This window comes from Ascidia mentula, chromosome 7 (genome assembly GCF_947561715.1).
Source record: "Ascidia mentula chromosome 7, kaAscMent1.1, whole genome shotgun sequence".
Classification (NCBI taxonomy): Eukaryota; Metazoa; Chordata; class Ascidiacea; order Phlebobranchia; family Ascidiidae; genus Ascidia; species Ascidia mentula.
Window position 1 is genome coordinate 12011697 of NC_138572.1, and position 27835 is coordinate 12039531.

At 39.8% G+C, this 27835-nt stretch overlaps 1 protein-coding gene across 2 annotated transcripts; it reads right to left on the reverse strand.

Moving 5' to 3' along the window:
- Positions 1-2873: 2873 nt before the first annotated feature.
- Positions 2874-26980, reverse strand: LOC145907880 (uncharacterized). 2 transcript variants are annotated; one of them, XM_082994976.1, is made up of 24 exons: positions 26668-26980; positions 26034-26151; positions 25052-25160; positions 22225-22297; positions 21491-21641; positions 19049-19157; positions 18665-18759; positions 14296-14681; positions 14025-14079; positions 13878-13953; positions 13526-13560; positions 8778-9004; positions 7775-7941; positions 7334-7612; positions 7140-7235; positions 6827-6950; positions 6624-6670; positions 6318-6406; positions 6215-6248; positions 5883-6048; positions 5565-5798; positions 5154-5288; positions 4912-5055; positions 2874-4848 (listed from the first exon to the last, which is right to left on the reverse strand). In XM_082994976.1, the coding sequence occupies exons 1-24, from the start codon at positions 26963-26965 to the stop codon at positions 4259-4261; spliced, it is 3837 nt and encodes a 1278-aa protein (XP_082851102.1). In that variant the 5' UTR covers positions 26966-26980; the 3' UTR covers positions 2874-4258. The 2 variants fall into 2 exon arrangements, with proteins under 2 accessions (XP_082851102.1, XP_082851103.1); XM_082994977.1 differs by lacking the exons at positions 25052-25160; positions 26034-26151; positions 26668-26980 and adding an exon at positions 22528-23298.
- Between the last annotated feature and the right edge of the window lie 855 nt (positions 26981-27835).

A 27835-nucleotide genomic window follows, 5' to 3' on the forward strand; every position in this document is an offset into this window, starting at 1 on the left:
TTCCACAAAGACCCATAAATACCCTGCATTTTTGTGTAGTTTTCAAAAAACAACCATGAAGAAATGAAAGAAGAGAAAAAGAGTAAAACAAGAATAATCACAATATTCAACCATGTTGTGAAACTTTACATGCAATTGTTTACACGTAATGTCACACTGAATGTTTGACAACTGTATAAATTGCTTTTGAACTGTTCTAGTTGTTGTCTGAAGTTGCTCGACTGACCTTATCAAAAACTTTTTTTGAATGGAGAAATTGGATTGCATTTTCATATGTGTTGTAGTTATGAAGGTTTCTTTGTGATATCCATGTACATCGTAATGCAAAAAAAGTATTTGGGTCTGATACTACAGCTGGCACCCATTCATGTAACTACATTTGCTTGTCGTTTGGTCTCAGAAGTACCCCCTACTTGCCATATTTTACCTTCTAACAGACGACTCATTCCTTTTCTTCCACAACGACCATTATCTTGTATTTGCTTCGCAGGCTTTTTGACGTCACAGTGGACATTCCATACGCTCGTAAATTTTATGCCGAGGATTCAAGCGATCTATGTACTTCCAGTACCGACTCCGTTTTCATTATAACGGCATGTTGCTGGTTGTATTGCAACCGAATTATGTGAAAACAATTCAAGAAAACGCCCGAAATTTGCAAAAAAACAGCGTTATACATATTGATCAAAACATTATTATCGACTTTTGTTACGCAAGAACCTATTTTAACATCCTAGTACATCCAAATGGATGTATTTTTGCGCGGCCAAGGCTTACGATCGCGACGCAATAACGATTTCATTTACCGTCTACATATAGACGTTTGGATTCTGCGACAGGCGCAAAATCATGTATATATTGCAGGTCGGCTGCAGAGTAGAGTTTGTTCCGTGCTTTAGTCTACACACAATTGAAGAAAAGAAAAACCACACGACTGAGTTGTCGGAAATGAAAGGGGATTAAAGTAGGCTACTGTAAGAAAGAAAGAATTACAAAACAGCATACTACTAGTAGGCTATTTGGTATAATGTAAGGCTTCTGGCAAAAAGAAAAACTAGTTCGGACGACGTTTCGGTCGTTATTTAACTGACCTTCATCACGACCGAAACGTGGTCCGAACTAGTTTTTCTTTTTGCCAGAAGAGCCTTACATTACCAGGTAATATGCCTGTCAGCATCAATAACAAACTTGTAGCCTATGTTAAGTGTTATCGTGAATATCAAGTAGGAATTGTGAGTGCTGCAGTTTTACATGTAAAACTGCCTACACAGTCGAAACTCCACTGAACACGGATAGATCACTAATCGCAAGATGGGTGTTCTGAAAACGTTTGCGACCCCCTTGCTAACCTTCCATATGCCCCCCAGTTTACGAATCCCTGATATAGGGTATCTTCATTGCCGCATTTACATAACGCGAAAAACATTTAATTTCTCAAGCCATGCAATAGTAGAGATTTCGACGCATACTTTTTAGCTTTGGCTTTCCGACGGTTCCTTTGATTATTTTGAGACTGAAAACAATTATGCCCTGAAAAACGGACATCTAGTTCCCATATTGAAGATACGTCGTATAGTTCAGTGGTTCCCAAACTGAAGGACATGGCCAGGCAGTGGGCCCCCACTGAATTTTCAGTGGGCCACATCAGAGATAATGGAATAGATTGAAATATTTCATAAATTAATTTCTGTGTTTTTGTAAAACATTTTCACAGTTTCTTTGCTCAGTCCTTGGCACATTTCGCCGATTGGATAATTTGCTTGATAAAAATGGACCCCACGCTTGTAAAGGACCTTGTATAGTTTACCAGACAGACAAAAGAAGTCATCCTATTTTGTACGAGAATTACTAAAAACGACATATGGACCACAGGGCAAATGAAACAAATTCCCTTTGATCCAAAAGACTTTAAACAAAAACGTATTTTTATCCATATTTTATTGTTTTTTCTTTGTGCCGAAGTTTCGTCTGTTGGAATTGCTTATCTCGAGTTTTATCGACATTCTAGTAGGTGCATCGAAACATTTTGAATATGGGGTCTCGAATCAAGATCAAATTAACCCTTAAACCCTTTTTGCGCTATTCTGCTAGGTGGCGTAAGGCAACATAATTTCATTCTCTAGATCGACGGTTCTCAATCTTTTCCGCTTGGGGCGCACTTGAAAAGATTTCATGGCACAAACCGATTACAAAGGGGCGGGTGATTGGCAGCATTGGTCAAGCGCCCGACCCATACACCAAGGAAAAAAAACCTCATCGGGATTCGTGTCCAGGATGTCCTGGGTTCAAATCCCGGTGTGGTTAAAAAAAAAAAAAAAAAAATTACAAAACTACCAGAACGATTTTTCCTGTTTTTACAAAATCTGACTTAACTACAGTTTAGCTTCATGTTTCCCCAAAAATTCTTTAATTGAATTGTTACGCGAAACTCAAAATGACATTCGAAACCGAAAATGACGCATCTTGTAGTCACGACGCACAGTTTGTAAACCATTGCTCTGCATTACACAATATTCCACTCTGGACAAAATTCCAGGCCACATAATAAAGCAACAGCACGGCACGGCGTGTGCAACTGTGATATTTTTAGGGAGCTGGTAAATTACCACAACACAAAAGTGCACAATCATGTGTGATTTTCTTCGGCTTGCCACTCCTACACGCATACAGGACAACCAGTTCTGGGCTATTTATTGTACAATAGCTGTTCAAATGAGCTCTATAAATCTGTATATTGCTATACCTACTCCATGTATTGCCAAGTTTGGCAAACAAGAAAAATGTGATTCGAAAACTAAAGTTATATTTTTGTTTAATTTCCGTATGAAGCCTTTGTGAAACCTTTTCAGTTAAAACAAGAAAACAAGCAATCACTTCGTTCCTTTATTAGTTAATAATATACCTCACCACAAACCTTCTTTGTCGCAACAACATACTTGTGTATAATCAACAGCATAAAGAAGAAGAAATATTACGACCGAAAAGACATATCTTAATGGTTAGTAAGCGGGGTAAGTTAACTGTTGAAACAATAACACACTGTTCAATGTATTCGGAAACATTTTACAAGTATGTACTACTTTAAAGCACCGCACTGATCTTGTTTGGCCGCGAAACACTTTCACATATTTAAAGATCATCACTTTTGCACAGTTCACAAAACAAAATTCAATAATCCTTAAACACGTTCAACAAATTAAAATAGTACAAATACTGCGCTTTCTTGGGTCGATCAAGTACTATAAGAAAAATGCAACGTCGTTAATCAGTTTATGATTCCTTTTTTTAAAAAGCAGTATATTGCAAGAACAAAATATCAGAGGCAGGACCCAAAAGAACAGCTTTGTTGCAAACTGCATATCTTTTGTTGGAATCATTTTAATCGCAAATTAGTGGAAACAAAAGTACATGAAAATATTGTATGTGGGAAATTTTAGGAAAAGAAACAAAATATAAATGAAATTGGTCATAACGAAATGTTTTGAATATTTGTATGCAAAGCGTTACCTCGCAGAAATAGAAATTGCTTGAAATTGTTAAATTAAACGGAAAAGTACAAACAACTGAATATTATGTAGAATATTAATAAAACGCGAATGAATAAGAACAGTCCGAATATGTCATGCAGATAGTTCGTAGCAGCCTTACATGTGAAGCCAGCAGCCAAGCATATATGTGTGGGTGAATATCGAAAAGCGAGACGCAAATGTGGGCCCAAAAGCGTAAAACAGCATACTTGTGAAGACTGCAATGTATTGAAGCAATACGATTTTATGAAGAAGCTGGGTTCATGATGAAGCGCTTAATAACAGTGTAATATGGTCATGTTATGCGCGGATTCGGAAAAGGGGCGATAGAATACGACGGGCACTAATCAACATTAGTTAGGCACTTTAAACAAACGATCATTTGCTCACAAAGAGTACGCAAGATAAAATACATGGTTGTTCTTCAAACGACGGCTTCAAAGTACGTACGCGTAAAAACATATTCGGAAAATGTGTATCGTCGGAGAGCAACTTAACAGTGCGCGCTAAAAAACACACAGCGATAATGAATGCAACAGAACACATATTCCAACACATCATAGAGTAGGCAAACGAAAGAACAGCAGTCAGTATGAAATGGTTGCAAAAACGGCGCTTGTGTATTTACAACGTTCTCAGAAATACAGCAGCAATGGCGATCTGCAAAACAATTGGTCCTGCATCAAGCGTTTTGACCAAGCTTTGCGTTTGTTTGGATATGTCACGTTGATTTAGGAAAGATCTGTAGCCACAGGAATGTGTAAAAACGAAGCTGATCCCTTCAGCGTCACGTGGCTTTCCAACTGGCTACTCTGCGGTGAAGTCATTAAGCCAGGCGATGGCGCTGGAGAGGAAAGTGACGTTGATGGCGAGGGAGATGAGAGTTCGTTCTCATCCGAGTGCTGGTTGCGTAGATTTTGCTTTTTTTCCTCTAAACTACTTTTTTCGCCATGCTGAGTGTGTTTCTCACCGTCATCTTCCTGTTTCTTTTCAACCGCAAATTCCCCGCTTTCTGACGTCATAGATTCGGTTTTAATGCGTTTGGTCGGTGCTTCCTGTGCGTGAGTATCGACCATTTCACTTTGCGTTTCCATGTGACGTTGCGCTTGCTCCATCATCTTCTCATAAAAGGAAGCGGGTGATTCGACATTCTGTTCCTTGGGCGAACCTGAGCTCGGTTTCTTGTTGAAATATCCGCTGAGAAACGAGGGCAGGTGAGGCCGCGAAGGAGAGAAAGCGGAGCCGATGCCCGGGGGCGACATCTTGGCGGCGGCATTGTCATAAAATGGCGATTGTGGAGAGGCTGATGCTCGGTAGTTTTCTGTACAAATAAACGATTTAAAATGGCGCATTTTTCTTTATCATCAATGTCAAATAAACTTACTGCGTTTCTTTTGCTTGTTATCATTGCCAGTGCTTTGCACGTTTGAGTCTGCACTTTTCTTCATCTGCTGGCGAAGTTCTTGCATCAGAGCATCACCCGGCTTGCAGTAAGCATATCGATGATTCATGTGTTGGGAATACGATCCTGTGACAAAAGTTATTTTTGCACATTTCAAAATATTTTTGACTCCGCTAATAAGCGTTTTTAAAAGAGCTTTTTGTCGCTATAAGAAAATTACTTACCAGAATGCGAGAATCGCTTTCCACATTTATCACACTGGTAGGGTTTTTCGCCACTATGGAGACGTTGGTGTTCGATCAAATGATGTTTGTGTTTGAAAGACTTTCCACACTCGTTACAGTGGTGGGGGCGTTTGCCTGTAAAATATGAATTCAACGTGGTAACGTTCTGTATTTAATCATTTTTTGCACCAAATCCAGGGCACAAATATCATGGGATTTTAATTTGATATTTACGTCAAAATGACTTGAAATATTGAAAATTTGGGATCGTAACCAAACTGCAGATGCTCGCTTAGTGATCACGGTACCATCCGTAATATGGACGTCATAATGAATGTTTATATCAATCAGAATACAAGACAAAATAAGTTTTTCCGAACGAAATTAAATTATTAAAGTGGTTATTTTTACCTGTGTGTTCGTACTTGTGACGTGTCAATGAGCTTTGTTTTTGGAAGCATTTGTCACAAATGTCGCACTTATACGGCATATCTGTAAGTCGGGAGGACGTGTCGACATTGGAGCCTGGGGAGCCAGATTGCTGCATTGTTTTGCGAAATGCGTTCAATTCACGCTCAGCAAACGGCGAACTTCGGCGGTTTGTGATTGCATCATACAGCAAGTGTTTAGTGGAGTTCATTTGACCTGCAGCCAATGTAGATTGTTAAAATCGCCGTCATTTGCGTGGAGAATGTTAAGTTGTATCAACAAAATTTGCAAAATACCAACCTGTTGGAGACATGGCTGACACGTCATTAAATGAACGCTTTTTTGGTCTTCCCCTCTTAGCGGAGTTGTTTTGTGATGACGTGGAGCGGTTGGACGGAGAGGGAAATGGTGAAATTCCCATTCCGATACCATTTTCCCGCTGGTACATTCCACCAGCTATGAGGTTCTAGTATAAATAGAACATTTTTAATTTTTAATCCTGTACATGCAAATATTAGTTTGATATACGCGCAATGGTGCAATGATGACAAATATGTTGTAGTAATGCTACTATTATAATCGTTTGAATCTGGAACACATGAAAAGTAGCAACAAGATGAAACGAGTCTTACCTGCAAGTGTTGAGCGTAGGCAAGTTCATGAGTTCTGCAAAAATAAAAAATTTTAAAAATAACTTCGTTTTGAAACGAGCTTTTTCGGTTGTCATGAACTTACCCGATCTTGCTGGGGTTGTTTTCGAGTTGTAAACTATTGCTCAAAATGCCGGACAAGGCAGAAGGCGGAAGCGAACCGTTTCGAAACATCTAAAAAAACGATGCGAGAAATGAAAAGTTAAAAGTTGACAAAGGATTGGTTTCTTGTTTCTGTGACGTATTTGTTCGCCGATTTTATACCACACAAGGGTTTTTTAAATGTAATATTATATTACGTAAAATCAAACATTTTGGCGCATATGCATCGTTCACCATTTAAATTAAATTAACAAAATTATTTTAGTTTAGTTGAAAAAAATCCACCAACCTGTTGGAGATTTTCGTGCATTGGAATACTCGGTGTCATTTTTTCGTCTGCGTTTTAAACAAAGTAAAAATTAGCAAATGAAGGACGTCACGAACGCCGGCGAAGTTCGTGTTGTCAATTAACTACGCGTAGTTTTTTTTCCAAGAAAATGAGCGAATTTCGGGGAAAACGAACTGCAGTAATTTACATTACGTGTGTCTTACCTGACAACTCATTGCAATTTTCGTTTTCTGGCTGGCCATACTTCGTCTTTTTGCACGAACTTGGTTTGGCCGATAAATCAAGTGGCTCGTTTTGAATGTCACTGGATGATGAACGCACTTTTTCCTGAGTGAAGTGTTAGTCTTGTTAAATGGCTTATTGTAATATATTTGAATGATAAAACAATACGTTAATCGTCAAACATCAGAAGTGAGGAGATGTTACCTCATCAATCGGCGGAGAATTAAAATTATCCAAATATAAAATCATTCATTTAATTGAACACGATATTTTAACGCAGAATCATCTTCTTACGTGATGGTTTTTAGATGATTGATATAATTGATTGTTCGCTGGTTGCTCCGTGCTTGTTTGTTGGCCAGCAGTCTGGGCGGCTGTCATGGCAAGAGCCTGCAAGAAAATAAAAACTGTCATCAGTTTCACTTCCTAATTATAAATAACCTGTTTTTTTGGCAATCTTATATTTTTACGAAGACAAGCTGACGTACTTGCTGCAAGAAGTTGGGTGAAAACATTGGTAGACGGCCAGCGGTGGCGCTGACGAGCGCAGCTTGCATGAGTTGCTGCTGGAGAAGGAGGTTGTTGTAAGATGGCATTGATACCGAATTATTACTGTTGCTGTTGTTCCAATGATCTGGGCGATCAGTGTTTTGTAGCTGAGACCATGCCCTGTACTGAGCGGCTGCCAAACTTTGATTCGTTGCTGCCAGATTTCGGTTGCCACTGAAACCTTCTACTGGCCTTTCTGGACTTCGCATGGTGTTTAGCTGCAAAAAATAAACGTATATCCTGATATATGCGTACATCCCTGAAATATACGTTTGTACACTGGATAATAAAGTAAATATATCAAAAAATAATTGTCAAAGCGATATTGGTGACACATTTAACTTTCCACTGTTGAGAAAATAAAATATTAATTTACTTACCCAAGGAACTTGTTCGTTTGTTTCCTTTTCAAAATTTGCAGCTGCAAGAGCTTGCTGTACGCTGTTCAAGTAGTTGTGCATGATGTAGTTTTTGTTTGCAGCCTCAGAATTACTCTTGTTCATTCGTTGAAGGAATGTTTCGTTCAGTCTTGGCTTTTCTAGGTATTCTGTAAAGAAATATTACGGGATTGAAGCTCAATCAAATTTTACAAAACACTTTTGCTGGAGGTTGTGTACTAAGTCCACACTGGATGTAATAACATAGATTCATCACATTTACAAACAACAGCATTTGCGCTTTTCTGACATCACAATATGCGATACACAGTTTCTCTTATCAAGTTTGGTAAAGTACGATGTTGTTATCCTATAATGCGCATAGGTACTTTGTCAGCAGTCTTAAACCCAATGCCCTGGTACATTAAAAACAAATAAACGTATTTACAGATAGCAAAAAACTAGCTCTAACTGGCATACAAATGCATTTAAGTGTTTTTCGGTATCATCAAAAATGAACATTGTATATTAATTTGATCCACAAAGCACCCGAATCGTAATAATCTCTCGATTTCCCCATAATTATGATGTGACGCATTAATTAGTTTTAACGGCCTTAACATAAAAGTGAGCAGCAACGTCCGCTTCCGGACAATTAATTATTTCTCAGTACACGCCTTCGTTGAGCCAGCTACGGGCCTAACATAGCCAGTAGGTAAACGACCACTTGGCTCTCAACCGCGGAAAAAGCACCGTCACTTTGCCGAGCTTGTGAGGTAATAATGCAATTCGCGTCATTGCATCACGTGATAGCTGATGTCGCAAGTAATCGTGACATTTTAGTGCGAAGTTGGGTTGTTTCATCACCACTCGCAACTTGTTTACTGCCTAAAAGGCTATACACCCGAAGTTCATCACGTTTACCTTCAAACTATAACAGTTTTAACGCGATTCACAATCCTCCACATAATTTATCCAAAAATTTTACAAATGTTTGAATAATTACCTCCACTTTCGTTTCCACTGTTTGAGTTATTGTCATTGGCCAGAGTTTTTCTCATTATTTCGCGGCAATTCTTTGCGCTGAGGGCCCGCAGAGACGGCGATTCTGCCTCGTTTCCCGACAGGTCGAGGAAACAGTTGAAGTAGCCAAGTGGTCGTTGTTTCGAAAAACCTGGTGTGTCTTTCGGACGGCTTACTACTGTCGAGCGCTTTATATCAAGCTGTGAAAATCTACAAAAAAAACCAGATATTATGCAAACACGCAGTGCTTAGAGGTTTCTTTGTCGTATATTTTTCTGCGAAAAAATCCCCAATTGTTTATTGGTCAAATCCTTTACACAAGTTCTAGTCAATGAAACTCACATCTTGTTTCACAACTGATACCTCGAAACTATCCTTGCACTATGACAACCGAAAAAACAAGTGGTCGATTGACGCCAGTAAAAGTACTGAAAAACACCGTTTTACATAAAAAAAAACACCTGCACTACGCAGCCACCCTTGCTTTGTCAAACTACAGCACAACTTCCCGACTAGGCCTAAAAAGGCCACCGAATAATGGCCCATTGTTACGCTACAGCATGTAAAGCGGGTTAGAACATTCGCTTACTCAGGTTAACGAACGTGCTTGGGCGTCAGAATGTTGCGTCCTTTCTGTCAACAGAAAAAAGACAAAAGGCGGAAAGATATGTTTCGAATACATCCGTGCGCACGACCCTGCAGGCTGCTAGGCACGCCACGTTTTTTACGCTGTCTGTCACGAGCCGTAGCCAGGTATTAATTACCTACTGGAAGAGTGCGGGCTGCTGTCAGGAGATTTGCCATACGCTTCCACCTTTCCTCGGGCTTTTTCGTCACCACTTTTTAAGGCTCCGCAGAGCAAACATAAATACTAAGGACACATCGCAGGAAATTTTACAGACAACAGAACGTAGTATTTTTTAAATTAATTGTTACACACTTTACTACAAGATGCCACATCCTTTTCGAGTGAACTTACATATGTGAGCAGCTGCGCGGCGGAAACGACGTTTATCAATCAACTAAGACTGTCGCGCGTTGCTCTAAACTGTATCTCTCTAGCAGTATGTTGCAAGACTCTTCATGCAAAGCATCATTCAACACTGTCAGGCAGCAATGAACTGCTCCAACAGCGATACGTGGGTATTCTAGGAGCAGACAAGAAAACCAGAGTGTAATTTGGGCAAGGATCGCTTACTGGATGCAAATGGCGCGACTCATACCACGCACTTCTCACCGATAATACGCCCTGTTCAAAACGCCAGGCAAAACTAAAGCGACGTTACTTCATGATTACATTCGCTCAGCGCCTCGCACGCCTAATGAGGAACATGGGAGCGAACATTTTGGACCAATCTCAATATATAATCTCTCTAAATTTCCCTGCATCATTGTGGTGAATGACGCACACTCAAAAATTCGCTGTACATAAATAAATAAACAACGATGCATAACATGATTTTTCATCTCTAAGTTGGTCGAATTAATACTGAGATGTAGGAAACCGTTTTTTCGTTATGGAGCTTGTCGCAAATGTTTTACCATTTAAAGATTTCTTGTTCGCGAAAAACATGCTGCTAAAATTCACACAAAAGTTTTTTATTTAGCTCATGTAGATTTAAAATATACTTTGGAAACAAATGTATTTAAAAATACAGCATTCTTTCCTAAACAAAGCTTCTCACTCTTCTTTACTTAATAATTATTCTTTGCATTTACCTTTAACAACTTGGTTGAAAACAAACGCCAAATTCACAGCACAAGCGCACTTTATGTTGAAACAGCCAAGCCACACCCTACTCTATTACAACACACATAGCACATAGCGAAACCTTTCCATCTAAAGTGTCGCGATTCCACCGAGCAGTGGTGTTAAAAAACTATCACGTAATGCGTACAGCATTCACGCAGTCGCACACCGTAAATGCTAATGCACGACCTGCAAACCAACTTGCACAGTTTTTTACTGCCCCAGAGTTGCAAACTAAACATTCTGCTGGTGAACGAACGACTTTCACACCCCACTGTCACTTCGACCAAACGAATGACCAGAGAAGTGAGCCGTGTTACTTAAAGCATTCGGAGGGAGGGAAAAAATCTGCAAGGACTGTGGGGAGAAGGTTGATACGGTGGAAATCACTTCCCGCTGTGAAAGCGATCAGCGAGCACTTCTCGACAACAATAAGCATGTTCGTTTTGACTAAACAACAACCCGGGGTCACACAGGACGGGAGAACGTCCAAAAACCAGGACAAGTCTTTGACTGTGACCCAAACAGGTTCATTCAAGTCCGCAGCCGGAGGATGGCATGAAAGAATTCCCGGACTTGCAGCTGCGTACTCAAATTTATCTAACCTGTCTGACCTTGTACAGCCCCTCTCACTTGATCCATCATTGCTAGGCCTCGTCCTGATGAATGAAAAGAGGATCTCGCATTGTTGTTATGATGAAGTAGTAACAGTTCTTTGCATGTGCTTCCACGGGTGACAAATTGTATATTCTCAGTTTATTCTAAAAGCTTATGTGATATGAGTTGTGAGCAAACGCATGATTTTCATGCCAACTTTCGTACTTTTAATAGTTAATTAATAGTTTTTCACAGCGGATAGTTGTTCGTCACTGCTATGCGTGTTCGTTAAACCTGTCACACATAAGAACGTGACTAGAATGTTGAGAGGTAATTAGTTTCGCATGTGTACAACTTTAGTGACGACGGGGATTTTCCGTTATTGTAAATTGTCGGTAGATCACCATCGAAAACATCAGCCTCGATTCTACTAATATGTTACGTCACTTTGTGGTATCGGTTGTATTAGGCGTCCTATTTGTATGAAGCTCATCTGCATTAGGGTGTCAACATGCTAACGATGACATAACATGAACACTACACCGCCATCCACAACTTAGGGAACAAAGAAATGTTTGTTTTTACTTGAGGTGTATTTTGAGTTTATTGCCAACGCAATTTGTTTTTCTGTTCTGTTCAAAGTGCAAAATTTTAGGATAAAATGACGTTAAAATAACTGAATCTTTGAAGTGTGTAATGTTGTTCTCTAGCGTTTGGTCACAGACTGGGCAGAAAATGTGAAGTTCCAAAGTCGCACCAAACCGTTGGTGACCTATCTGACCTATGGGTGTTGGGATTCAACAATCGCGTAAACCGAAGCTAGGCGGAAAATCGGTAGCGAATCTAGCTACTATCGACAATGGCACATCATAGGAATGGCGAAGCACACAGCACAGGCGCATCCGTTCTGAAACAGAATTGCCTCGTTTCGTGATGTTCCAATACTCGTATGAATAGAGCAAGCTTGTGTTGTGCGCTGTTTAGCATATGGCGTGCATTGCGGGCACCTTTTTGAAAAGCGATGTGAAACGAATCCAGTTTAGATAATACGTATTTTTGTTCAAACGAATTTTCGATTCAATGAAACAGAGTTCAAAAACGAAAGATTTCCATTCGGTCGCGACTTTACCAATTATACCCTGGATATTAAATTTTTCCATAAAAACAAAATATTTTTTTCCCTTGTGTAAACATGTTCGGCGCTTTACATATTTGTTACATTTACCGTACATTAAAAATTTTGCCCCAAACAGTTTTGTTTCACGGCACCAATTTGTCTACTGGTTTGTATTTAAGCTCTTTCGCAGATGACAAGCAGGAGACAGAGTTGCGTTGATGCAGCCACACACCTGTGTCTGGGCGACACTGCGTCTGCGTACAACCGACCAATTCCACACACAAACGTCCAGTAGTCGCAAATAAAGTTGACTTTATTTAAGTTACATGAATAGAAAAGTTTGTTTTTGTTGATTTACGGCCAAGGCTAAATATACTAATGGTCGTTCACCAATGGAAAGTGGCAATAAATCACTTTAACGCACGACATTATTGTTGGTAAGTTACACGAACGTAAGCAAGGTTTTTTCGCTTGTGTGACGTATAGTGGTAAAAAGCTGACGAATGTGATGAGTAAGTCGAAAGCAAGCGTGTTGGTGCGAAATATGCGCAATGCACAGTTTACAAACTAATCGGACATAACGAGTGTAATCGTATCCCGGCATTACTGCTATGCATTCCAGACGGGTAAACAGCAAGAATTTCCCAAACCGATTAGCTCTGCACGCCAAGTGGACGCAGAGCGATCGGCCGTGAATAATACAATGGCCACCTTTGTTTTCGGCAATTGGCTCATCTACCTTAACCGATACTGTGCGTCCGTCTTTAGGTATTGCTGCTGCGTCGAAGCCGCAACGAATCGTAAATACGGAAAGCGGCGCGTTCCCATAACGGCAAGACTCATCCGTGGCTAATTGCGGATCGCCCGATCGACTCCCTGTAGCTTTATGACCGGCAGAGAAACCACTACCCCGCTGCGTCAACCCAGAAAAGCCACGGTACCGCCGCAATCGCTATTTACCGTATCACTTTCGTGCCCTCCACGAAACAACGTCATCACGCCACGGTGAAAGTGCAGTGACGTAACAATGGCGAGAAGATAATATACGGGACGTAATTGACCTGGCTCGCCCCAGGATGCTTCCTATACATAAGTTTCGATGACCTGCTTCTCAATTTGAAGCAAGGAAAGTTACAAGGGAGCGACCGCGTTTTGCAGGTGCCGGACATAACTAACTTTTTCATAAAATAAGTTGTGGGAGTCCATAATTTCTTGCTACTACAATATAGTTTTTATTTACTTAATATTCTGACCAAAAAACACCAACCTTTTGTCTGTAAAGTTGATTTGTGATGAAGTCGCCTGAAAAAAGTTGAAAATATATCAATAATACTGAAAAAAAGTCGAAACTTGGAAAAAACGTTTTGGGTCATGGTTTTCGGGTCAAGGTGTTAGGTTTTCAAACTTTAATTCAGAGAAAGTTCAACACGAATAATTTGTTTCTACACTGTATTTTTTTGGTTGCCCTGTTCCTAAATCCACCCTTAAAATAAAATTAAAGTTTCAAGTCGCCAAATAGAAAAATACGCATGGTTTGTATTTAACAAGGGGTATCTTTACTCAATTAAAACGAGCTTCCTTTAATTAAATTATAACTAGGTTTCTAACAATCCACTTACGTATTTTCCCAAATATTTGTTTTCGCCTCCGGAATCGTTACGTTTCTGTCCATCAGGATGAAAAGCCGTCAAAGACCTGCAGTAAAAAACGATTTTGAAATCGGCGATTTGTACCTACATAGAATTGAAGATATTTTCAGACATTACCTGTTATTATTTAAAGAGTTGACGTCGATCTTGTTCCTCTTATCCGATAAGTAACCTTTAACAGTGGCAGAACATTTAAACAAATAAACAAATACGGACTGAACACAAAACATTTACAACTCCGGTAACCACTTACGTTATTTACTATTTATTTAAAAAAAATGTTTTAAACACACTCTATTTAACTTTCTAACAATTGAAACAAGCGAATTTTCTGTTAAAAATATGGTGACACAGCTGAGTGTAGATCGGTAAATATACTCATATTAACCTGCAGTTTCCATTGTTTGTCCGCTGAGCGCTAATGGTGCGGTTCTATCTCTACCCCAGTTCGTGGAAACATTGATAGATGTTGACGAAAAACCTGTTCCCCTAATGCCGGATGACGGGTAATTGGAGATGCTGTATCCGTCTTTCCCAGTTACAGGTAGCTGGATTGTGTTGTCACAGGCCCCATCGCTCGATGTTGTCTCTGCGCGCTGCGATGTAGCCTGGATGCCATCGTATTGATTCTTTCGCGTACTTTCAACATTGTCGTCGTCGTTTTTTCGCAAACCATCGCTGTGTTTCCCACCGTCGTCACACCACGAGTCGTCAGGTCTCCATATTGCCTCCGCTTTACGTGTATTCATATCGCAATACTTAACTGTCGGAGTTCTATCGAAAAAAAAAACACGGAAAGTTGTAATAGATGAAAACAATCAGACTACACCAAGTTATAGAAAGAAGGCAGTATCGCCTCGTTACTGTTTTCCTCCCTCAAGTTATGCTCCGAAAACGCAAACGTGCACACTGGCTTGTGACAGCACTCGTGCCTAAACAATAGTAGAAACAGCTCAGTAATTTAACACCTGAACGCCTGACGTGAGCGGAGGGCCACATTTCCTGGAGCAACGCGTTTCCATTGAAATGCCTAACAGCCTTTTGACAATATTTAACGTGTTCGATTGCTTGCGTGTGCCATATATACAAGCTGCCTTCATTCGGGGTCGAATTTAAACACCCAACACGGCGTTGCAAGGTGCGGATGGTGCTATTAGGGGTTCTGCTCGAAAATTACGGTTTGCAAAACCGCATTGTGGACGAGTGGCGACAGAAGGAGATGTAAAATGCAATAATTGTGAAACTTGATACATTCGTAGGGTCGCGTGTTTCGAAGTTAAAACAACGTAATTTTACTTTATCCCCATTGAACAAATTTAACCATGAAAAGTGACAATATAACCTACAGAACCTTCGTCCAGTTTTATTGATTTGTGAAATTTGTTAAATTCATCCGCATGCCTGTTTACTCACATATAGCATTTACGCAGCGTGTAAGGGCGCATACACACAATTCAACGTGCGATAAGCCAAATCCAATCACATCTCTTTGGAAAGTCCACTGTGCACATTTGGGGACGAAAAAAGACACGTTAGTCATTAGTTCAACTCATCGCATTTCAGGTCGCTATCGGAGCAAAATACGTGAGATCCATGGCGGGTTTGGATGATTATATTTAGTAACATTCCCTCGAATTCCGAGCATCAGCGCAAATTACTTCACCGCATCATTATTAGGCAACTGTTGTGCGCCAGTAGTCGTTGTCCCGACGCATTTTCACCGACGGACAAACTTCTTTACATATACATGTTGTAAATTGCTTGCACTAACGAGCTCCCATGCGTTCCAAATTACTTTCTCCAGACTGTGCAATTATAATCTGAGAAAATCTCTCATAAAACGCAACCAGGCCTGTCCTGGAAATAACGCATGCCGTCGGCTGGATTGTGATTGCTGCAGTATCCTGATTATCACAAGTAGGCGTTACCCCGCTGCACTGCATCAACGCCACGGTTGTAAAATAAATGCTCTTAGGGCGTTGCATAGATTTTCAGAAACTGGCGAGTATCAGAAATCGGCCGGAGCCTGTCAGCAAGCGCACAATATATCAAACAATACCTTATCCCAAACGATTTCCGCTACGGCTCGAACACAATAGTTACACTACAGCAGCTGAACAGAGCAATGATGGGCAGATCGGGCTGCACAATAAGCTCAACTTACTGAGGCTTAACGTTTGTGGCACCAGCTGCCACCTCAGTATTCCCTGCGCCGCTCATGCAACGGTGTATCACAAAACAAATTGCTGCTTGGGATCCGGGATGCCGCGTTTCCTGGCCTGTCGTCCCGTGGATCACGTGATCCGTGTGTCGTGGAACATATGCGCACCTTTGTGGCGCGGGTTTTTTGGGTTGAAGCTGCAGCACGATGTGTTATACAGGTTATCCCTAGTATTTTACGAAAACGGTAAAATGCCCATCTGGAGCTTTGCTCTCATTGAAACAAACCTTGGTCAGAAAGTACTTCATTGACTAGAAGCTCGGCGAAACGAGGTATTATACAGATAAGAAATGAAAAACGAATTCTCGGAAATTTTTTGGAAGCTTTCCATTAGGATTATGTACTTGCAACCTCCCACTCTTGTTGAAAACGTTAAATAGGATGTGGATCTATTTAGATTTCAGTTAATTTTAAACGAAGCAAAGTAGCGACTGAAGGAGAAGTAAACTATTGGGTCAATAATGTATAGACGGGCAGATTTCTGATTACTGTGCGGCCGTGGTTCTGTTTTTGTCGACTTGCGAAACCCACATATAAACGACATTTTACACTGTAAAGATCACCGCTCATGCATCGAACCATGTTTATTCAAAAACAACTTTAACGTGAATAAAATCACGACTGGACTTCGTCCGGTGCGCATGCGCAATTAGATCGCATGCCAACATTTTGCGGGACGCGGTGGTGTGAAATTAATCAAGCAAATGACACCTCGTTGCTGGTAGTGACAGGGGTAGGATGTTGGGTGGTGGGGATTTGCTGGTCGTGAAAAGCGACCGATGTCGGAAGTCAAGTCACGATGCAGATATTTGCACAGGCACGATGCGAAACAAACGAGGAGTGTTGGCCACATTGAAAGTAAGTCCTGTGATCACGGCATAGGGAAACGACAAAGTCGGCTCTGCCGCGTGGGAGGAAATAAATTCAAAATCTGGAAAATTCGAAACGATTTTTCAAGCTGAATTTTTTCAAGAACAAACGCATGACAAAGTGTTGGAAGCTACCTTTGGGACAAAAACAACATCTACAGGCCAAGAAATACCGATTGACGCAAGCGTCTGATTGCTTTGGACAAACATCACCTTAATCTGTTACAAAAAAGCAAATTTTTCCTGTCCATGTCTTGGCTCACACAAGTAATTACTTTGACGCGTAATGAACCAAACAAGGGAAGCTGGAGGTTCGTTAGGACTGCCTAATCACAAGCTTCAACACCAAATATGAAGAGAATTGATGATTTCGCCAATCCAAAGCATGCACGAACTGCGAAGCCTCAAGTTTGGTTGTGTTGTGTTCGTAGTTTTACGTTTGGCGACTGGGAGTCGTTACAACTGAACCTACGTCATAGTATTTACGTCCAAACTACAAATGAAGCATTGCAAATTTGTAACTTGAATATTGTTGAAAACATTCTGTTAAAAATTTATCAGCGTTCTATGAAAGGGACTTTTTTACTGAGCAAATCCTAAAGTACGTAAAAACACTCACACTACAGTACGTGTCATATATCACGTCACATACATACAGATATAGAAAGTGGTACAAAGCTCAAGTATGGAGTCGGTGTATATACAGTAGTAAACTTTTTCAATAATCAGATTGTTTTTTTTTAATGAAAAGATTACCTTACAGTGATGTAATTGAAACACACCTGAAAGGTGTTGCAAGTTATGAATAGGTTTACATGACCGCACCCCAAAACAACTTTCCTGTCATAAAGAGATCAGAGCAGGATGTCAAAATCGTTCTGTTCGTCATAACACCAACCAATCGCGTGAACACAGAGTTCTTGACGTCATTTACGAACTCACGTAGGTCGGGGTCTTTACGTTAATGTCTGGCCTGCGTTGTATCCAGTTTCGCCGCAACACTTGCGTCCAGTATTTTTTCGCAACATGAATGCATGCCAAAGGGTCTTAATTTAGCTACGTTACAAGTAGTGACATCCCAAACAAAAGTGTCATGAACTTTTTAAGTAAGAGATCAAATAACACGTGGCGGCATCTCAGAAGTCTCGCAATTAATCACAACATGTGTAATTGTCTCAGAAGCTCAACAATTTTATCACTTTGACTTTTTAGTGTCTGCCTCGTATGTGGTAGCATTCAACAACAAAAGACCACTCGACATTTTCCATTAAACGTTGTTGTCATGGTTGCCACCTATCTTAAATGTTAAGGATTCTAATTTTTGGTTTTCCACAAGCCTGAAAATTTTGTTGGCGGAAATGCAAAACAGGAAGATGCGTCACAGCACAGGACCTCCCCCCCGGATACAGGTGATGCATCACATCTTCGGCAAAGCAGACGTCACACCAACAGGAATGGCATGATTTCTCGGTTTGTTTGCGGAAACAGGGAGATAAAAAAAGCGGACAAACTCTGTTAAGCTTTCGAGTCTGCTTGTTGTGTTTAACGCAACCTCTTTTCCCAGTTTTGCGTGCAACCATTTTATGCAAAATAACACATCTTAAATCTGCATATTTTTACTAAAAAGCGGACAAAAGAGGGTGAATTTTTAGGCAATCTAAACTTACGGCATCGTATTAAACTTCGCAGCTCCTGATGTGGAAAAGAATTCTAATGACGTTGTGAAGTTTTGATCACTTGTAATATTTTCGTCGGCTGTCCGCTGTAAAAATAACAATTTAACTAAGGCAGAAACAATTTCAATTCAGAAAAATATGATAAATTTGTACAAGTGCGCTATCTTCTTTGTATTACACCTAAGTATGAGATACAGCCTCGCATTTTATTTGCGTGTAAATTCCTCTAAATGCCTAAACGTAAACAAACATGCTTATTGTTGGAACATCAATTCATTGCATACGGCCTATTGCGTCATAACCATTTACTGGAAGAGTTGTTGATCAATTAATGTTACTGAAAACACGATAAAAAAATGTGAGTATTTTTACAACCTTTGTTTGTTCAGTTTGGGAGGGAGGTGATGAGTTGCGTGATGGAGAGATGTGTTGGGAAGTTGGAGCCTTCACGTTTCCGATGCACTTTTTACTGCTGATGTGGGAACTGCAAAACGAAGTGTAAAAAGATAGACTGGAGATAGATAAAGCGCATCATTTTCAACTGATGATGGCATAATTGCCGAAACGTTTTAAATAAAAAAACATGCACATGGTTTTACCAGTATGGGCCAGTCTCTTTATTCTCGGAAAGTGTATAAAGTTATACACGTTTTTGTGCACAACTTATTGCAGTTCGCACCAAAACATTTTTTTCTTGTCTTCAATGACGCGCATTGCAACACACTGGGGTTTCATACTGTCTGTCGATGGCTTTGCTATTGCAGGTTTTATCAATGACAGTGCAAAGCATGTTATTAGGCATATTTACTGGTCACCCTTTTGGTATCAGGTTTAGAAAAGCAAAGTGTGATGTAATTAAAAGACCGTGACTTGAGTTGGTTGAAAAAGTGCAAAAAATAATATCAGTTGCCGCGTGTGTCACAATACCGCAACGGGTTTGATCGTGAAAATAAAGAAAACATTTTTGTTCCCAACCAAACAAGGGTACGTTTTAATGGAAATGCAATTACACATAAGAGTGTACAATGTCTCATTTGCATTTAACAAGCTGGGGAAAGTTGGACCGCCCTTGCACCGCATCACTATTACGCATATAAATGTACATCTAACTTCAGTTTGCAGTAATTAGGATCCGCTTTGTCTAGACCCATAGTTGTTTAATTCAATCGTTTCCTTCCAGGTTATGCAATATCGCGCTTCGCCAATACATAACCTGCACCCACACGGAAAAACGAGAAAGTGAAATTATTATGAACTATTTTCCATTCGTTTTGTGATTTGCAAAGAATAAATGGTTAACTCGTTACAATTTCCATGAACCCCAAAATTTGGCAGTTTTATAAATACAACAGTGTTTTCCTCTTACAAAATTAAGTTGCGAGAGCGAACACGGGTGGGAAGCACCCAATATTCAGAGGGTAGAAAGATTTGAATATCAATTTACAAGTAGGTTATCGAACTAGGCACTGAACACGTTATCAGAGCCGTCAACACATTGTTCGGTCCAAGAAGTCGCGCCAAAATTCTGAGGAACGTAAGCGGAAATGTTACCAGCTTTACAGAAGCGTGTGGTCCCAAGTAAATACCACGTGAAGATGGTTCGGCTGAGACGCAATTCACCACGTGATGGGGCAGGTAGTTTTGGCTGAGAATGCCGGATGTGCTTAATTGAAGATGTGATGTAATAAAACCTGTACCCCGAGTTTGCTTCGTGTCCGCCTACGCAAATTCCATGCACAACCCAGACAAGTGACGTCTAGGAACGACTAATTAATTTGGGAATTATAGTCGTGGGTTGATTAGGGTGCAACAGTTGCGGCTGTAACTCGTTCTGCAGTTGCCTGTATTGGAAAGCTGCCAAAATTTGAGCCAGTAATTTGTCAACACGTCAATTCCACATTTCCACCTCACGGAACCACCTGGATTGCTATTTCCACGAAATCTGCGGGTGCCACGACTGCTGTTCATGAGGCTGAAGATTTATTTTGTGAGCAACCGTATAAGCTACATTTTTGGGTAAACGCACTAAAAAACTTGTTATCTGGCGAAAAACATTGCACTTCTAAGAAACGGTATATGATGCGCAAATTAAATATGCATAGGCAACGTAATAAGTAAACACAATTCGCAGATATTTCATGATATTTGTACATTCTAAGTAGTAGGAAATTTCGACATAGCCCTAGGACTTGCCATATCTGGTACAGACATTTTTTCCCTAAATGGTTTCAAATGTATCGAATCCATTTACATTGCGAATGTAAGAATTGCATACAGTCAAACGAAATCACATATAGTAAGTTAACACCTTGTCTGGGTCATGCCATAAAAGCAATTAACAACATGTAGTTATGCCTGTCGGAAAAGCCACACATGTTCGAGCATGTTATTGGCAACGGCGGAAGTTTTCGTGACGCATGAGGGTGACACGTGACTAGCAGGTGACAGTGTCGTGCAATTCGCACTTGTTCCGTAGACATATTATGTTAGAAGGGGATGGGATAAATAAGGCTGATGAAAGATTAACGAAAGCAGTCACGTATGTTACACAACTAAGGGGAGGTTATTGTATTCGTCATCAGCCGGTTGCGACGGACATATGGAACGTTATCAAAGTGTGATGGCTTCATCACGAGTTACAAAATACAGGGTGGTTGTAGAATGGCACGTTTCGATAACCATGACATTGAGTAACGTTTAACTCAAACCACTGATAAACATAACATTTATTGATCGCAAATACACACATTACAATCATGCAAGTATTTTGATTTATCAAAGCGTCGTACTTTTGTTTCAACCAATACAATGGGTTACCTGTATGATCCGGAATGAGAGAATCGTTTGTTGCAGTTCGGGTTGGGGCACTCGTAGGGCTTTTCACCACTGTGAATTCGCTTGTGTTCTTTGAGGTGGTGTTTGTATTTGAACGACTTGCTGCAGACGTCGCACGCGAATTTTCTGCTTCCTGAGAAAGCGTTATTCAAAATTTGTCATAATATTCACGTTTAATTTGGGGGAATGCATTTGGTATTCCTACTTATTAGTTTAAATGCAAATGGTGTAGGACTTTTGCCAGATACCTCACAAGGTTAGTTGGGTCCAGTGATTTGTCGAACATGACTTTAAAATCTTAAAAATTGCATCCAAAGAAATATTGGGGGTTAACTCGGGTCAAGCAATTGTAGCCGGCACGAAATACTAAGGGGCAAATTAATACAAATTGAGTCACGTTGGGTAAAATAAACTCATTTAATCTGAGTCTATTTATAAATCGAGCACAATGCACAGCAAGCAGAAGTGAATTATAGAAACCGAATCATCTCACTTCCTTATTTCGATTGTAGGAGAAGGAAACAAAAACAAACAAAAAGATAAAATGTGAGCAAGACCTGAAAGTCAAAATTTTATACGGAACAGAAACTAACTTTGCAAATCTTCACTATACGGCCAACAACATGACATAAACAAATGTAATATTTGTGCCAAACGCAACAACAAAGTTGCTCAACTTGCATATGCGCCGGGTGGCGCTCTAGAGCGTAACTGACCTTCGTTGTGTGTGAGCATGTGACGTTGAAGTCGGTATATGTTGATGAAAGCTTTTCCGCAAAACTTGCAAACCTAAAACACAGATTGCAAATTAACATATGGGTTAATGCTGAAGTTGATAAGAGTTGAACAAACATGTTTGCAGAAAAACGACTTTAACAATCACAAACAGCGGGTGAATCTGATCAAACTTAATCAGAGGAACAGAACGAGGGTTTGAACAGAACGAGGGTTTGAACAGAACGAGGGTTTGAACAGAACGAGGGTTTGAACAGAACGAGGGTTTAGAACTTTAAAATAACCTCGCGCAAATAAAACTTGAGCACTTTCTTTTTCTTGCTCCAGCGAAATGAGCCGAAGAAAGCATCCGCGTTGGACTTAGAAGGAAATCGAACCTCCCGCTGACTCATGCGGTCGTTTCGGGGAGGAAGAAGTTTGAAATCACGCACCCACAAAAAACCCACAGCAAAAACTCGAGGATTGCGGAAATCGAAAAATGGCGAAAAAAACAAATGCGACACAAATTCACAAACACAAAGTAATTAAAAATCAAGCGAGAAGAAGTATTTTCTTTTTTTTTCAATTTATTATTTTTTTAGTTCTTTTACGATTTGTTTAAGCATGCAAAACTACACAAACAAAGGCAATCTTTGTACAACCACTAACAATCTAAGTTGGACCTTCGAGCCAAGTGAAACACCGTAAAACAACAGAAATATTATAACTGTACAAGAGAAATGCGAAAAAGATAGAAAACTGTGAACAGCAAAATGAACTAGCGAGTGTTTGGAAGCAAAAGTGAAAATGTTGATTAACTCGAAAACATGATTGGACTTGCGGGAAAATGAAAAGAGAGTAGCAAGCCATTCACAGAGCAAAACGACTATGGCCAAATCTAATCCTGTATTTTTTATTTACTCACTAAAGCTGTTTTTCTGTCTAAATTATACGTAAAATTATGTTGATTTATTGCAAACTTCAGTCCTAAAGGCAACATGAGAATGAGATGGTCCAATGAACTGCGCTATGAAGAGATGTGAAGCTAAAGCAAACAGCCTCAAGAAAACACACAACCATGCACACAACTAGAACGAGTGTCTCATCTCCATTCACATTTATATCACTGGGGTTTGTCCCCAAGGGCGAAGGTAGCCGCAGCCTTTCTACCCTTTGTACCATCAAAGTGAAACTGTCTATACAAACTAAAAGTGAGTCATTAACCAAGCTAATGCATGTACAAGTCTTGAAAATTGATCTACACTCTATTACAGGATTTGTAAGCTACATCCTCAACGTAAACATACAATTTACAGCATTGCATGTTCATGGTTGTGAAAAGATATCTTTCCTATAAAAAGTAATGACAGACAGAAAAACAGATTACACCCTTGTTTTAAATAAGGTGACACGGAGAGGTCAGTTAGCCATCGTTAACCATTCTTTCAAAGTTTCATCGAAACCCTACTTGAGCAAACTATTCAACAAAGATTTAAAGTTCTATTAGCGAAAGATTTGTAAAATACGAAACAATTGGTTTTAGCAACAATAATTTTCGCTGGTTTGATGTAAAATATAAGTTATTTTGTTGAAAACGTAATAAGATTATGATGTGGATTTTGTTAAACATATTTTTATATTTATGATAACATGTGCTTTCAGGTGCAATATTTTTTATCGACATTAACCACAATCTCGATAATCTTCATCAATAAAACACACAACCAGCGCCATATTATAGTTTGATTGCGGCAGGAGCTGAGCATTTATTTAAGAAAATAAGAGCAAAGACTATTTGCAGGCAAGTAAGAGTTGGTGTTCCAAACTTTTGATTCCCCAGCGAACCTCCGCGCTACTGCCTTTAACACCGCAACAGCTGAGGGGACGTCATCATGATACCTATTACTTAATCACCGGTGAGGGAGAACAGCTAAGAGAGGAGAGAGGCAGGTTGCAACACTCCCCACAATCACGCGCACACTATCCACACATCGTCTGCACGTGTTATATTGGCAAACTGCCAATTAACGATTATTTAAAGGGAAACTTTATTAGTTTGGTGATGTGTGTTTTAAGTAGTTGTACGTTTTAGGCTTATTCAGCAGAAACAGGTTGGTTTAATATAGGTTTAAATAAAATCAGTTAATAGCTCCAATTCAAAGTAAGATATTTTTGTATAATTTGGGTCACACCAACGCGCGAAAGTTCCAAATCTTATTACAGTTTCGACACCAGTGCTAAACCCGAGGTAGTAATCACGTAATTCTCCAGGGAGTTTTGTCAGTTGCACGTGTTGTCTAGTTAAGCAATATTTTAAACCGAGGTGAAACAGTTAACTTGTATTAGAAAACAAGGCATATTGTTTAAAATCACGTTTCAATCAAACGTTCCTAATATTTTAATTGGACACCGGCTCTTCTACCACAGCTAAATACTTTTTTTATTTAATTAAGATATGACGTTAATTGGTGGCATTTATATTTTGGTTTGCCTGAAATGTGTGTTGCAACAGTGTTTTAAAAGCATAAAAGTCGGCATCTTAGTACAGCATGCAGGTGCTGTGTTGCTTCGATTCGCATCGTTTAAGCTTCGTTTAATTCAGCTTTTTACGATATCTCAATATAGTTAAACAGCGACACCTCGAGGCAAAGCTTTCAAGTAGGCTTTCAAAATGGCGATTGAAAATAGAAATGGCTGACGAGTAAAAAGAATAGTTTTGCTGTAAAACTTTTTTTTGTAAAAAGGAAATTGGAATAACATGAGAACAAGACAAAGTAATGGCGAATGGAAACAAAGAGAACAACGACGTCAATAAAAAATCTGTCTTACTTTGTCTCTACCAGGTTTGTGGGATGCAAGATGTCGATCCAACTGGGTTTTGTATGCAAATGTGTACTTGCATGTTCCGCATACAAAGTTATCCTCGTTTTTCTCATGTCTAAATCACAAAACATAATTTTGTTGCAACAAACTTGGATTATCTTCAACAACTGCCGTGACATAACCGCATGTCTTTGTTTTACGATTTACCACAAACTCTAACAGACAATCTTTTCGGTTGGTGCTTTTTCACACTACAGTCTACAGAACGTGGCTTCAGGTGTAAAATGATTCACATATCACACCTATTTCAGCGAACAACCACATAATACGCAACATAAGCACTGGAAGAGAGGCAAGTTTACGTCATTGTGACGGATTAAAACGACTTATCATTGTTTAAAAAACGTCAATTGTTTTACAAAGACACAATTTCAACATTTTGATTTTTCAGTTGCCGGCCAGCAAATACAATAGGAAACTGTTTGAAAATTCGAAATAAGCAAGTTATGATGACCATGCTATTGTTGCTCGACGTAAGTTGTGGTGAAATAAATATCTTGAATATACGTGCATTACAAACCAGCTTAATTACAATCCAACTTGGCAACACATCAAAAATAAGGACGTTTGGCGCAAGTTTCTAAGTTTTAGATTCATAGCATGGGGTTTTACAAATGTCTAAAAAGTTGCAAGATTTTGTTTCAATAATTTGTTATTTAGCACGCCTATTAGTTGAACGCTTCGAATGAGTTTCAAACCCAAATTTTTCACTGGACCGACCCATCAAATATTTGGTTCGAACCCAAATTTTTCACTGGTCGCGCATATGGGACAAGCATTTATTTTTACTTGAGATTTTTTGAATGAAGCACAACGCGAGTGCTGTTTTAACAAGTGCATCGTATTCTTTCAAAAAGGGGCTATACTAATAATTGGTAGGCCAGAGCTGCCTTAGTTCAAGAAAAACGTCAAGTAACAGTAACAGCACCTGTATTTAATATGTTCCCTCAGGGACGTCATTCGTTTGTATCCGCGTCCGCAATATTGACAGGTGAGAAGATTGTCAAAGAGAGGCACAGGTCTCCTTGCTACCTCGCTTTTTTGATCTGAAAACGTACAGGAAATGATAATAGAAGTCAATTCGTTGGGAGCCTTTCTCGCGTCAACGTAGCAGGTAGCCCGACTCTCTCCCATTTAAACCAGCTAGGAGGCAACTCTTGGAAACTAGGGAGAAATGGCATGAGCGGTTATCCGGATACACCATGCACTACGCCCGCACCTGCGTGGGAAGCATCGCAAACAAGTCTATATTTGGGAGAAACTGGGAACCTTTGTTGCGCAACAAACTGTTGTGCAAGGCATGGAAAATGGTCTTAACTGTTGACACTTCAACGTTTAGCTGCATGTAAGAAAGTTTCTATGCAAGTTAATACCTAGAATCAGTTCAGTTTATAATAACCTTAACTATCATTTTCTTGGTAGCTTCAAATTTGTTACCTATACGTACATACGAAAATATGGGATTTGATCTTCAAGCAACTCAAGCCAAAAGCAAACTAGTGTATTTTTCATTTTAATCTTAACGTCTTCAGACATAATTTAATGGATAAGTAACCACTGACCTGCCAAGACATCTGATATGTGTTTGAAATTCTCTCCTTGACTTGCTCCATCCGCAGTCTCAGATATTTTACCTATTGTGGCATTGCCACTTGGAACCTCCCTCATCTCAGCTCTACCTTCCTTGGAATGCACCGCCGCATTGCCCACAAAAAACAGAAAGTGCAAAGGTATATCCTGTTCCACGCCATGCGACAATGGCAGGGAGGTTGGGACGCTGGAACTTGCATCACCTTTTGATTCGCGAAGCTCATCCTTCTGTCGCTTTTCCCTCGACTCGTCTTTTATAACTTCCTTCATTTCTTTACGTTGAATTTTAAAGTTTACAGCGGACCTTACCAAGTCGACCCGGTGTGGATTTTCCCTTTTGCTTTACTTAATTCGCGTTGCCAAAGTTTGTAACCAAACGTCTAAAGCGTTACAGTTTGTTAAGCTAACCTATAAATTGAAACTCACTGAAACAAAATTAAAGTATGTAAGTTTTACAATTATTATGGTTATTATTTCACTTTAATGACAAACAGAAAACGTTTCGAAACCTGTTACTTGTTTGGCAAACTTCCAACTGTCCTTGTTTTAACTTAACTCTATTCGTGTGCAAGTAAAGCTGAAATAAAAAGTTTTGTTAATGTTGATGCTAAACGATTCGTCGACCTGTGAAAGTTTCAACTTTGAGTTGAAAATATCAGACAATAAAGGTCAACGACTTGCGTATTGCGAAACTACTACTCGGCGTCACACCTTTGCCGTTCTTCGACAAGCGGCAAGACATCGTTTGATTTCTGCGAAATTGAAGCCAGTCTTGTGATGGTAAAAGGTCGAACCCATGATCAGACATTTGATGTCAACCTTTCCCACGAAATCAGCTACCGGTTAACTAACAAGGGGGTCATTCAAAATCATCCCCACAAACCATTCGATAACTCCTGCGAATGGAACTTACACGCTCAAGATCCGGTCTTGTGACCATTTGTTTTGCTTTTCCCACGCGATAGCTGTTGCTTCCGACATGTCGAAGATGAAGTGCATTATCAATTCGCATCTAAAATATGCCAATATCTTTATAACGCGACCTTCAACATATCTGTAGATTTCACTTCATCTGTGACCTGTCATATATGCACAAATGCACAGAAACTTTAGACCTCACTTCAATCCACAGATAACTTC